This window comes from Betta splendens, chromosome 14, assembly GCF_900634795.4.
Source record: "Betta splendens chromosome 14, fBetSpl5.4, whole genome shotgun sequence".
In the NCBI taxonomy this organism is placed as follows: Eukaryota; Metazoa; Chordata; class Actinopteri; order Anabantiformes; family Osphronemidae; genus Betta; species Betta splendens.
Window position 1 is genome coordinate 10,628,037 of NC_040894.2, and position 13,994 is coordinate 10,642,030.

The window sequence follows — 13,994 nt, forward strand, 5'->3', positions numbered from 1 at the left end:
CGTTTAAAGATACTGAGCTGACCATCATATATCGCAAAAAGTGATTATATGATGAAAATATTTGCTGATCCATTTTCTGCTGATCTACTAATCCCTCGCCTGGGATTCCTTGTAGTGGATTACCAAATTGTGATGTTGATAATCCACAGTCACGTGATCCAGGGTCAGTTTCACGGAAGCTCGGTGGCACAGCTGTGTTCTTCCATCAAGTCAATGCCGCAGTTTCTACACTAGCTAGACAGAAACTACCTCTGCAGGACTTATTTAGCCTCTGGGCCTCAGAACCTACTCTATGCCTCGAAAAGCCCCGCATTTGTTTTTAAATTGTGTCTCCGAGCAGCGTTTCTTGGCTTAACCACTGTTTACATCTCCAGGGTAAAATTATGTTTACTCTTATTTCCCATTGTGAGGAGTTGGAGTGTGCCAATCTGCCTTTTATTCCTCCAGGAGAACATAGAGGTGGCTCTGGAAGACGCGGAGACGAGCACCTCCCTGTCTGTGGCGGTGGTGGACCAGGCCTCGAGCCAAGCGCTGGTGAGTCCGCGTCGCGTCGCGCCGTCCGACGTGCGTTTGCTTCTCCGTCGCTTCCTGCACGAATCTGCTGTTGGTGCAACAACACCACAATGCCCGCGGGCATCGGCGCTGGACTTTATTCTGAGTTTTTTGAATATGGAGGTGTCTTTGGAGACCGATTTGAAAGAGCGGGCTCCTGCAGCCTGTGATCAGCGCCATGGAAACGGAAATGGCAGAGTTTAGCGAGTCATGGATCGCTGTGGTGTAATTCTAGAACAGTGCGTTCGCTCAGTGTTTTTATTTTTAAAGGGGCTACAGTCTAATGGGAGGGGGGGGGGTCAGTTCATCAAAATCATTTTTTAAAGTCATCTCTAAAGATCTCTACAGAGCAAAAATATTGTTTGCTCAATCACTTGTGGGTCTTTTTTCCTTCCTTGTTGTATCTCTGATGTCCGTTATCAACAAACGGCCTAAACGCTCCGTTCGTTGCAGTAGTTGCGATTCGTCTCTTCTCTTAAACTGATAGCGTGCGTGGTACTTGCCGCCTGTGTAGTGTGCACGGCTGATAAGAATGTGTGTAGTGAAGCTTCCTGATCGCTGCTAAAACAGTTTCGGGGGCATTTTTTTGCGCTCTTGGGTTGGATTCGGACCAGAACCGTGTGAGCAAAGTTGTCCGGACTGTCGCATGCGACGCCGGTTCATTCTACAGCAAAAACATTTCCCATGCACTTATTCAATGACCATGATTTCACAGTGTTGGACTGGGTTTTATTTTTTTCCCTCTGTGTTCACACTAATTGAAATTGAAATAATTGTATTACTTTTTAATCTCTTGTCCCCCGCCACACTTCGCATTCATAAATCCTCTTTGTTTCCATTTCGATTATAAGGAAAAGCTAAATTGATGATGCTATTATCGCAGCAACTGCTGAAGAGTGCAGGGACCACAGATGCTTTTGAAATTTTAATGTCTGATGTTATTATTAATACCATGTAGTAGTTCACAGAAGAAAAACATACAGCAAGCTGCTTGTGCTTCAAGATAATTGATTAAGGAGACGCTGACGTTGGAAGCGAGGGCTCGTTTTTAAATAATAATCAAAACTGTCCTAAGTGCAGTGCATTGTCTTGATGAGGTGATGGAAATATCTTCTTCTTCTGTTCTTCAATGTGTTCCCAGTGAATGGCTAAAGTAGCTGCATGCCCTTGTACCAAGGTGCTTTGCTGCTCACGTCAGTAACACGTGTGACGATCAAAAGAAGTCAATTAAACAGCGACTAATCTGCCCTCACAAGGAACATATTGTGCCCTCGTCCGACAGGTGCGGACGGTCCGAACGGACGAGGCCCGGGGCCTGCTGTGGCTGATAGAGGAGGAGGCGGTGCAGCCCGAGGGATCGGAGGCAACGCTGCTGCAGCGTCTCTTCAGCTACTACGGGCCCGCGGAGGGCGAGAGCAAAGGCAAGGAGGCGATAAACAAACACACGCATGGCGGCGGCGCCCGCGCCTGAATACAAAGCGCGTCTACGTGATCCTCTGAAGGTTCCTGACATTTGAAAGGAAAACTACTAAAACTTAATATAATGAGATTCACATGTACCATAAAAATCACCGGAAGCATATGTTCCAGTTGTTTTGCAGGGACATATTTGCATTTAGTGCGAGTGGAATAATTTTTCACGCGCTCAGTGTTTACCAACGCGCTGTAATTCCTACTTTAGAGGAGTGCGTTTGAATACGTTGACGTGTCTACGACTTCGCGGGAAGACACTTGTATCCTTCACATCGACGATCGACTCACTGTGCCGATAAGATCGATCACATACAAACCAGCGGCCGACAGATTGTATATCACACGGATGCACACGAGATGAGTCGGTCTCTATGTGTGCGTTTGGGAACCTTGACAACACTTGCCACAAGGTTGCAGCTTATAAAAATTCACCCAGGAGAACCCGGCAGAGGTGTCATTTTAACCCTCTAAAGCATCTCATTCACACGCTTTACTGTATATAGGCCAGATTTTCCCTCTAGTTTATCACCCATATCTCTTTGATAGTCTCCCGCCTGATGCTTGAGTCAAAGCGTTGCATTATTTATGACAGTACAGTATCATGGACATTTTGTAGCCACATTAAGATTTCACTAACATTTCACGCCTGAGCCTGCGTGGACGGGCTGAAACAACTGGGCGAGGGGCGGGCGTGAGTTAATTCAGCCTAAAAGAGCCAAGATGCATCAGCCTCCATGAATCCTTTATACCGAAGGCTGCTGCTCGCTGCCGTTCGCCACCCTCTGCCTGTCTGTGATCAACCGTCTTCTCTATCAGGTCACACATTCCTGTTGAAGGGCGAGAAGGAGAGTCATTTCCTGCTGGGCCACAGTCATGGGACTGATTGGGTGGAGTACGATGCCCATGGGTGGCTCAACTATGCCAAGCAGAATCCCGCCTTTGCCAATGCTACAAGCCTCTTGCAGGACTCCCAGAAGTAAGTGTTGCACGCGCGCGACTGCTGGACCCCTGTTGGGTTGTTACCCGATATAATCCCCCTGTTTGTCTGTCAGGAAGATCATCAGCTCGTTGTGCATGGGCCGAGCGGCCGGAGCCACCGTTCTGTCCGGCTCCATCGCGGGCCTTGAAGGTGGTTCTCAGCTGTCTTTACGACGTGCCACCAGCATGAGGAAGACCTTTACCACAGGGGTAGCAGCTATGAAGAAGAAGTCCCTGTGCATCCAGATAAAGCTGCAAGTGGTGAGAAGAGTAGATCCAGCCATATGCTTAACATTCAATGCTGAAAGGGTCTTTGGGTCAGATTTAATCTCCTTAGCATGTATCATTTTGGAGCCAGCAGGCTTCTATTTGTTTTAATGCAAAATCTTTTTTGCTTTGTCAAGTTGTCCATGAGACACAAGGACTATTTACCATAGAAGACCAGGGCCTCATTCTTCAGTTTCTTTTTTTGCTGCCGTTTTAGTCATAGTAACCTAACATGTTGAGGAAGAATGTGAGAAGCCACTGCTCTAAGATAGTTGGAAGTCTGTTAATGGCCTTGGCAGTCACAAATGGCCTAACCGAGATTTCAAGAAAATGGATATGATAAAGTCCAGTATTTGGGTTAGAGCCAGAGATAAATCTGAATATTACCCATGATTTGAGTGCTATGAGAAAAGCTCTGCCGCTAATGTTCTTTCAAGCCCGTGGTTTGATGAGAATATCAATAGTGAGTAACTCAGCAAAATGCTAGATTGTGTTAATTGGACAGTTCAGGCCGTTGCCGGGCCAGTTTAAAACCCTGATGTGCTTGGCTTTAAGGTGGACAATGGTTCGGCCAGCGCTGTCAGCTGTAAGATGTGAAGTGATTGGACAGATAGAAATTCTAAACGCTTGTGCCTTGAAAGTAAATAAGAAGAACAAATTGGAGAAAATATGTTAGAATTGACTTTGTGTATAGGAAAGAACAACAACAAGAAACTAACGTGAGCATTAAATAAGAAAAAAAACAACTAAAATGTTAAAAGCCCTCATATGGGAATGAACCTTATACCACATTAGTATGCAGAATCACTCGTACGTTAAAGGCAGGCTTTCCAAATTGTATAGCCTTAATGCATTTAGGGCTCTACTCGAGGCTTGGGCAGAGCTGAGCTGGTAGATGTAATATACTCTGATAGTGTACGATATCCATGTAAGGTCAAATATGCCGAACTCCCGGTTGTTGTAAAATGAAGAGGGTAAGTTACTGATGACACGTGAACGCATCAGGGGACGATGTTGCACTGACTGGGGGCCCAGATCCCGGTCGTGGTCCCTAACCCTGCTCTTCTCTTCCAGGATGCTCTTCTCGACATGGTGAGGAGGTCCAGGATTCACTTTGTTCACTGCATATTGCCTAAGGCAGATGCCCTCAAGGCCCTGAGTGGATCCCTGTTCAAAGGAGGCGAATGTGAGGCTCAGGGGGACGCTGCAGATCCCGGATTAATGCAACTAGATGTAGCCCTGCTCCGTGCTCAGCTGCGCGGCTGCAAGCTGCTCGACGCGCTCCGGATCTACAGGCAGGGTGAGGCAGCCGCTCCAGAACTATACGCGGCGCCGTGCAGATGTGATGTACAACGATAATAACGCCGTGATCCCACGCTGACCTTCGCAGGCTACCCCGATCACATGGTGTTCTCCGAGTTCCGCCGGCGCTTTGATGTACTGGCGCCGCACCTCACCAAAAAGCACGGGAGGAATTACATCGTGAAGGATGAGAAGAGAGTAAGTCAATCAGCGAGAGAGGTAGTAAAATACACAGCTCCGCCCGTGGCCAAGAACAGTAAAGATTAATGTTGTGGGGAGGCAGCTTCATTACATCTGGCCCTGATTTGTCAGCAGCCAGCTGACGGAGACATAAACCCCCATTCATCAAGAGCTATTGTAATGATCTAATCAACTTAACCTTATCACTATCGTGCCTGTTAAGGAGGCAGATCGGTATTGAGGCTCGGCGAACGCTTCTATGCTACAGAACAACATCTGCAGAAACGCACGCCGCTTGAAATCCGGCCACCGGAGCGGAGCCGCCAAGGTTCCCCTCCGTTGCCTTGACAGTCAGCTGCTCCATCGTTTTAATGCTTTTGTTTTAAACGTGTTAATGAGGTTCCAAAGGACTGGAGCTGAGGCCCGGCGTGAGGTTCTCCTGGACGCTAATGGTTAGTCTGCGCTGTGCACTGGTGCATTGTTCCCTCGGCAAGAAAAGCCCAGTAACAAAAGTTGGTCTCTCGCTAGAAATGAGAGGAGGAGAGAAAGAATGGAGTTAAGGGGGAGAAAAGCTCTTTCCCCCTGTGTCGGCGCATTGGGCCCGAGTTTCTGTGGAAACGGTGGCAAACAAAAGCCCCTCAGTGCTCCCGGCAAACCTCTCCTGGTGTAATCTAGATGTGGTCTTTCAGGCTGGGGGCTCAAGTAGAGAGGGGGAAAGGGGCTGAGACAACAATTCACCTGCAGCACACAGCACACGGGCTGCTGGACGGACGGGGAATGAGGCCGCGGGCGTCGCTCTGCATACGCTGCGTGTGTTCAACGCTTCAATAGGGGGAAGACCACCAGGGGATCATGAAGAATAAACCAGGAGCAGGTGCATTCTGGGGGACCGGTTATAATTGGGTTGTGGCTGGGCTTGGGGGAAGTTGTGGGGAGTCGTACTTTCCCCGTGCTTACTGTCTTACTTTCAAAACAAAATACAGCAGGGAATGGATGTGAGAAAGGAGGAAAAACTGCACTGTACTATTAGTTCAGCATGGTAACTTAGGGGAGTTGTGGACTACTGAACTGTTACAGTGTCAGTAGAAGCTCCCAGCGGACCCAGCAGTTGAAAGACTAAGTGTGTGTGTGTGTGTGTGTGCGTGTGTGTGTGTGTTTGTGTACGTGCTGTGCCTCTGCCCAGGCTGTGGAGGAGCTCCTGGAGTCTTTGGATTTGGAGAAAAGCAGCTACCACATGGGTCTGAGCAGGGTGAGTAATGCCACCGCATCTTGAATAAATGAACCGCTTTAAAATGATTGAATAAACATTTGCCGTGAGCGGCTGCCAGCTTCACTCCTCTTAAGGAGCCGGCTCTGTTTTTTTTTTTTTTTTTTTTTTAAAGGACATTCGCCGTCTGAGGAAGCGTGTCTTTCATTACACCTGTCCCTCTCTGAGAATTGTCCGCCGTCCTCTTTTGGAGTCCGGCCAAGTCTGGCCTCCTCCTCCATCCTTTTCGCTGGTGGACCCGTGTCGGCGCTGCCCGACGACGTGACCGTAATTCCCTCCTCCTTTTCAGGTCATTAGAGCAAATTCTCGCAACGGATGGCCCTCTTTGTTTTTCGCCACGACCGTTGTAAAGTAATCACGGCGAGCGGCGCCCGGCACGCCAAGGTCTAATCCTATCAGCCGGAGAGTGGCCATCAGCCAAGAAAGAAATAAAAGAAAACAATAATGGAGGAGACAGTGGAACGTATGATCACAGATATGCAGCGTGGGGCGCGTTTTATACACTCACACAGGAATAGGTTGCAGGCAGCTTCACACGGCGCCATACTTTGGAGTGTGAAAAGGAGACCGACAGCGAGCAAGCCCGGCTCGCCGATAGTTAGTCACCAGTATTTTTAGCAGTGCTTCAGTAACCTGTCTGAGTTGCATGACAACCAGCCCCATATAAGAGGAGTCGCACACAGGAGGAGTAAGTGACCTCGTCGAAGGACGGCGGCAGCGTTTACAGCATAGAATGAAACACGGCGTCCGCACGAGCTCCGCTAAGCAACTTGAAGGTTAATATTTACTGATGCCAGTGAACGCATCCCCCCCCCCCCACGGGTTTGTAGATTCTCCTGCTAACGCTGCTTGATCATTTCCAGCTTCTGCTCACATATGGATTTGGTAATTTATAAAGCGCTGGGGCTTGTTTAGAAAGACCTTGGGTGGAGATAGTTTTTTTTTTTTTTTTAACTCATCCATCTATTTTAATAGCTTGATTCTGTCATATCTGGAATGCACTTGGAGGAGCTTATTCCTCTGAGGTGGTGACGGTCCGTGACGTGATCTGCTTTCAACTGACTGTTTACCCGTGTTTTACCTTTGGCCCAGATTGGAAACCGACAAGGCAGATTGCCCGAGATAATAACTTAATCACAGCTTTCTCACTTAGATAAGACTCAGTTGTCCACGGATTACACAGTTTTTTTTTTATTGATTTACCGCTTCAGTGCACTTAATTTTAACACTGTTCTGTTTTTATTTTGTCCTCGTGGTTCACACAGAAACATCAAGTCTCATTTCTCCATCCCTCAACCCTGTCAATAATCGCATCCGGTGCTAATAAGTCCATTTGAAATGTGTGTATTTGTCCTGTTTGTTTTGCTGTAGTTGTTCTTCAGAGCCGGCACCTTGGCTAAACTGGAGGAACAGAGGGATGAGCAGACCAAGCGTAATCTAGTCCTGTTCCAAGCTGCCTGCAGAGGGTACCTCGCTCGGCAGGCCTTTAAGAAGCGAAAGGTAGGCAGACGTAACGCAGGCGTGGATCAGGTCATTCAAAGGTAGTTTGAGCCACCACGGTCTTTGTCTGTGCAGGTTATGGGATTTCTTTATTGTGTTCAAACCACCACTTAAGTGGAAGTCAAAAATATCACATCAAGGCTTTCGCAAGTTCAAAATGCAAAACTATGCAGTTTGCGAAAACCAACAGTGAGTAACAAGGCCCGTTTCAGTGCGAGGTTGTGTTCTCGTTTTTGTGTTGTGATAAAGTAGATGAAGAATGTGAGCTCTGGAGGCTGTGTTGCCTAGGAGTCCACCAGGAGTTGAGAGTTCCTTGTTCACAGCTAATTTTAGCTCCTGTTTGCTCTACTCTTGGGGTAGATATAACCAGCTCTGCTGTAAATCTCCAACTAATTACAAATGTGTTCTCTAAATCTATCGCCCTTAACCCTGTCCCTCCTGTACCGTAATCCTAACAGGTTCCCAGGGGGAGCTGTGACAGTGACACATCATTTTTCCTCCCTTCCTTAAACCTCTCCTATCAAACTGTACCTTATTAAATGTGCTGCAGATTCACACACCGGCCCTCTCCACCCGTCTTCTGTGTTTTCTCGCAGCATGTGATGGGCCCGTCTCTCTGGACCTCACACATGCACTTTTGTGATGTATGAGCCTCATAGACCTCCTTCCTCCCTGTGATTTTTATTTAAGTCGATGTTCCGCCTCAGTGGACCGGTCATGAGCCAAAAGGAACCAGAATCAACACTACTGCTGTGCATCCACTGGGACCTGGGCCTAATCACTCCCAATAATACCAGTAAAACTAATTATCATACTTGTAATTAGGAACATGAATATGGAATTATTAATTGCTGCTTGACTTCTGGCTCGTTGTTGTTTGTACTGTTTATACTGTAACGTTTGCAGAAATGGCTGTTGCTTGAACGTCACAGTTCAAAGGTCATCATTCACACAATGATGCAGACCAGGAGCCCAGTGCTCCATAATTTAATACTTGCGACGACTCAACAGTAAGGAACCATTAAAACCATAGGCAGCTGTGCAATTATAAAACCCATTAGGAAATAAAGCATTTTCACATCTCCCCTCATACACCACCCATCACCACACATGTATTTAAAAGACTGGGGGCATTAAACTTTGTATTTATCCCATCTCATAATTTAATTACTTTTATATTACATTTACCTACAGTTTACTGTAAATTGAGTTTATGACATACTGTTTACTCTATGTATGTTGTGATGTGATATTTGTGGTCAGTCAGGCCTAGCTTAGCTCTGCCTCTAAACGCATGGTATCAGTATTCAGCGTGTCTTCACTGAAGCCCGGTCCGGTGAGACAGTGACTCCACTATCAGCCTTGCTGATGAAACAGTTTAACAAGTACTGTCATGCCGAGGTCCGGTTCCAAAAATGACTTAATGTGCGAATGTTCAAAGCTTTTAACGTGATTAGGTGGGTATCTGCAGTTAGCCCTGTGGAGAAATCGAAAATCTGCTTTGCTCCTTTCCTTTTCCTTTTCCCCTCTTCCCTCTGTGCAGCAGCTGCAGGGATTTATTACTATTCTGACATTAAACATATAGTACAGTCTCCTCCAGAGGTGTACATCAAGTACTGTATATACTAGTATTATTTACTTTACTCTTTCAATGAAATACAACTACTTGCTCAATCAGTAAAAATTATGAGTTTCTGCAGATTAACAGCCTCTTGCTACTTGGTTGGTTTGAATCCCATCTACACTGAGCAGCTGTGTACTTACTTACTAATTATTTTAATGTATTTGTTATAATTTTTCAAATAAATTCGTACTACTATAAAATTCTGTATTGTTTAAAGTAGATGCTTGTCCTTTACAGGAATATTAGTATGTACTTCTACCCTAAAGTGCATAACAAAGATGAAGTACTTGTACATTAAGTGATGTTTTTATCTACAGTACATGCGCTTGAATTGGTTTCTTCTTGCACTGATTACCTTAAGGACATGTAAATTACATTTCTTTCTGTTTACATTAGACCTGAATCAGTTAGTGGAGCGGAGTAGAAGCAAGGCTGTAGTCGATTATTGAGTTATTTTCATCTCCCTTTGTCTCCACATAGACACTGTGCGGGGTGCTTTGCTGTTTAATCACATAATAATCATCATCTAACAAGACCTACATGTACGCCGTTATCCCCCTGTGATAATTGATAAGGCTCCGCGGTCTCTCGCAGAGTTTGAAGTATCCAGCATTAGGACCCACAGGGGCTCATAACTCGCCCTGTACACAAGGTCTGCTGATGCCTCTCAGACAGTCGCTGCCTGATGTATACGGCGGTGACAGAAAGTCACAAGTTCCCTTGATTGATATTCTCTGGCATGTTAACCTTGCGAAGCTATGCCAAGCCCATTGACATTAAATGACAAAACCACAATTTTTCTTGTTTTTTCCCCCCACCTCTTTCAAATGTCTCCTCAAGGGGACACCCTGACATTTTAAAAGTCTGTTATTTTGCCTCAGCAGGCACTTACCGTATTGGGTGTTTTGTCCTTCAGGTACCCTACAGATGTGTGCATGGGCTCCTTTTTTGTTATTTGCATTGAAATGAGTGCAGGGCAGGAAGCATAAGCTAGCTTTAGCCTGGTAATGCCCCATTTATTCATTAAACAGGTCTCCCTCAATGTGTGGCAGGCCTTGGCACTGCTACTGTCCATATCATTTGATATTTGCCAATTGCATTTAAAAGTAATGTTAACTCCAGCAGTTAGCATTCTTGATCATTAAAATATCGTTTTTAGACTGAATTAATAGTATTAACCAGAAATGCACCAACGTCCCCGTGCAATCGTGTCGTCAGAGCGTCTGTTCTTTCAGCGAGACACTTCCCGCGCTGCAGAAATCCCCAGAAGCCGAGCGTAAAGCGCGTTCGCCTCAGAAGTGCGATCAAAGTGACACCGAGACAATGCAGCGGTGATGTATGGCAACGCTGGCGTGCTCACGTGTGCAAATTGCACATATACGCCACCGTACGCACTTAAATCACAACATAACCCGCTATGCAAATGTGGAGTGTTGAGCAAGGAGGGAGGCGGCCATGTTCCTGCCTTAATCTTGGCCCGCGTCCCAGCACGGCCTCGCCGTTGTCACACGCTCTCTGTGTGATCCAGTGTGAATACCAGAATGTTTATCCACGGTGCTCACGTAGGATAATCTTTTGTTTATTTTTTGTTCTGTTCAGACTAAATATGACAAGTGAGACCCGTTTAAATTTTCCGTCAGAGATTCGGTGCATTTTGCTTTCGCTGTGTGACAAATCCTAATTGGTCATACACAGTACCTTCAGGGCGAAATGTACCTGATGCTAAGAATTGTGTTGCTCTAATTGGGTTTGCCCATAATCTGCTGCTGCTGGAGAGCCTCATGCATAAGCAGCATGGAAATCGTGTAATACTTGGAATTAACTGCCAACATGTTTGATTTAATTAATCAAAAATTAGCTCCCAGCCTTGGAACACATTCTGCAGCGAATTCTCCAGAGGAGGATGGCAAGTCCTGGGATAGCTGCTGGTCTATAAACAAGCAATATAACACGAGGATGAGGAATGCAGTGCTTTTCCAATATTGTTCGTCAGTGGCGAGGATGATACGGTGACACTAAGTTCTGAAAAGCCATTATTCCAGTGGGTAATTAAGAGTTTGGTAAATATCTGGTGATACCACTGCATAAATACACGTTTCAAAATCTCGCTTGTCTGGATTCTATTGCATGTATTTGTAACAATTGATTACATTAACATTAACAGCTTCTCTGTGTGCGTTCAGATTCAGGACCTGGCGATTCGTTGCATCCAGAAAAACATAACCAAGAACCGTGGCGTGAAGGACTGGCCGTGGTGGAAGCTGTTCACCACAGTCCAGCCTCTCATTAAGGTCCAACTCACCGAGGACCAGATGCGAAGCAAAGACGTGAGCTCTCACTCCTGCCAGACACTGCACTTCCACATGCCCCACATCTACACGGCCTGTAATCCACATTCAAAATTCACCACCTGCCACCGCTCAATGACACTTCCTGCCATTACTCTTTAATATTCCTGTAAATACTTGATATTTCACAGTTGAATATGTAACATTAGGTGTAACCTATACAGCTGTAACTACTGTAAAATACTGTGCTCCAGGAGGAGATACAGCTGCAGAAATCGAAGCTCGAGAGGGTGGAGAAGGAGCGAAATGAGCTGAGACTGAACACGGATCGATTGGAGAGCAGGGTGGGTCCCTTCGCCTGCGGTAGTGCATGCTGGGAGGACGGTGTTCCAGATTTGTGCCGGAGTTCCACTTATTCATTTCAATAAACAATTTGATCCCTTGTGGAAGAACCATGCTTTTGTTTATGTTTTGCATGACTCTGTGTGTGTGTGTGTGTGTGTGTGTGCGCGCGTGTGTGTGCGTGAATTTATGTGCATACGTGTGCGTGTCTGTCCAGATTGCAGAGTTGTTAGCAGAGCTGGCTGATGAGAGAAGCACAAGTGAGTCAGCATCCCAGTTATTGGAGACCGAGACTGCAGAGAGACTTCGCCTGGAGAAGGACATGAAGGATCTGCAGGCAAATAAACATTCCAAAATAAATATATAAGAAATCCTACTGGAACATTGTTATGTTTACAAAATTAAATTCTCACTTTGGTGCGCTGGCCAGTGTTTGCTTTTTGATTGATGTGTGAATCTGTGCCTTTCAGGACAAATTTGATGCCCTGAGGAAACAATTTGAAGCTCAGGAGATGGAGGTGATGGAAGCGCGGCTCATGAAAACCTCCGAGCTCAACGGGGAGATGGATGATGATGATGATGCTGGTTAGTTGAGATGGAAACCGCTCATTACCGCTGTATAAGCAGGGGAGAGTTAATCCATTCATGCATTTACGTCTAGCAGACTGCGAGGATCCACAGTCGCTTGCGGTGATTTCTGTCTCTTCACAGCCACAATCGTGGTCATCATTTGTTTTTAGCTCTCTAATTAATTATACCTTGTGTCACTTGCAGCATCCTGCCCAGACCTACCTAATAGGCATGTCAGCTCAGGCCAGAAACAATTTACTGAACCACTCATTGCAGCTTTGAAAAAAAAATATAAAAGGAAAAAGCCTCCCTTATACTAATTATAGCTGCAGGAATGAGTGGCTTTGTTCAACTGTTTCAGCAGGAGACAGACTTGGTCACATTTTGCATAATACTGTTAAGTATATTTTCCAAGTTTGGGATTTACCGCTAGGGGATTAAGATGTTCCCTCCCAGGCATACAACTAATGCCTTTTACTGATTGGTCTCCACCTGCTGGGAGAGAGGGCTCCTGCTGAGAGCATATTGTCAATGAGACATTTTTTCCTCCCGTGTTCCCACCCCCTTCAACCCACCTCAGCAGACAAGCCATTACAGAGCATATCAGAATTCTTAGATGAATGAGAAAATAATCGTTGGGATCAGAGCCGGTGGCCCTGCAAGTTGTCATTATGCTATATATATGCTAATGAGCAGCACTGATGGAGGAGCCGGTGTTGGTATGTGAAGGAGAAATGGACAGCCTCTAAAATGATAAGGCTTGAAAATGAACCTGAACCTGAATGTCTGCCTGGCCGCTGTTATAGTTCTGATAGCCTCTGACAGCTCCAGAATTAGGGTCGGCTAAGAACTGTGGAAAGTGCCACTTAGACATGTCCTTCTCTAACTACTATTGTGGTGTGCTCTGAATTCTCAGCTCAGGTTTATCCAAGATTAGAGTTGAAATGTAAAGGCCTCTTTGTAGTTTCCTGTCAGCCGTTCACCTCATGAAGTCAGGGTTTGATGAAAGGAGATTCATTTCCTTACACATTTTATTATTTTAGTGCTTGACGGCGACGGCCATCACCGCTAGTGCAGTGCCATCCATAGTCCACATCATGCATGATTACTGTGCGGCCTGTATGGAGGACAGCAGACGCCTAAAGGTCACGCAGCCTTTTCACTGATCCGCACGTCTTTCCTGCAGGAGGCGAGTGGCGCATAAAATACAACCGAGCCATTCGTGAAATGGACTTCACCAAGAAGAAGCTCCAGCAGGAGTTCGACGACAAGCTGGAGACCGAGCAGCAGAGCAAAAGACAAGTTGAGAGAAAGGCAAGAAACGCCGGGCAAAATCAGATGTGTTTAACGCGCGATCGTCCCACGCGCCGATGCTGCAGTTTGCACTGCGGTAATAATGACATGCGTTTGTTTGCGGGGTTGTGCGCGCTGCAGCTGGCTGATTTGCAGACGGATAATGAGGATGTGCAGCGCACTGTGCAGCAGCTGAAGAAGAAGTGCCAGAAGCTGACGGCGGAGCTGCAGGACACCAAGCTTCACCTGGAGGGGCTGCAGAGCCGCAACCACGATCTGGAGAAGAAACAGAGGAAGTGAGTTTCTCCAGACTCCCAATCTGTCCGTCAGTCCTTCCTTATACGCCCACGTGACAGAG

At 46.3% G+C, this 13,994-nt stretch overlaps 1 protein-coding gene across 11 annotated transcripts in view; it reads left to right on the top strand.

Annotated features, from left to right (window-relative positions):
• Positions 1-13,994, top strand: part of LOC114868980 (unconventional myosin-XVIIIa-like) — a 51,085-nt gene that overhangs the window by 19,317 nt on the left and 17,774 nt on the right. For all 11 annotated transcript variants that reach the window (XM_055502176.1, XM_055502177.1, XM_055502172.1 and 8 more), the window contains 14 exons: positions 448-534; positions 1,835-1,973; positions 2,842-3,001; positions 3,078-3,264; positions 4,345-4,570; positions 4,661-4,770; positions 5,936-6,001; positions 7,391-7,519; positions 11,327-11,470; positions 11,686-11,775; positions 11,991-12,110; positions 12,244-12,358; positions 13,530-13,657; positions 13,778-13,932. In XM_055502176.1, coding sequence (XP_055358151.1) covers positions 448-534; positions 1,835-1,973; positions 2,842-3,001; positions 3,078-3,264; positions 4,345-4,570; positions 4,661-4,770; positions 5,936-6,001; positions 7,391-7,519; positions 11,327-11,470; positions 11,686-11,775; positions 11,991-12,110; positions 12,244-12,358; positions 13,530-13,657; positions 13,778-13,932 — 1,856 coding nt within the window. The remainder of the gene's footprint in view (positions 1-447; positions 535-1,834; positions 1,974-2,841; positions 3,002-3,077; positions 3,265-4,344; positions 4,571-4,660; positions 4,771-5,935; positions 6,002-7,390; positions 7,520-11,326; positions 11,471-11,685; positions 11,776-11,990; positions 12,111-12,243; positions 12,359-13,529; positions 13,658-13,777; positions 13,933-13,994) is intronic.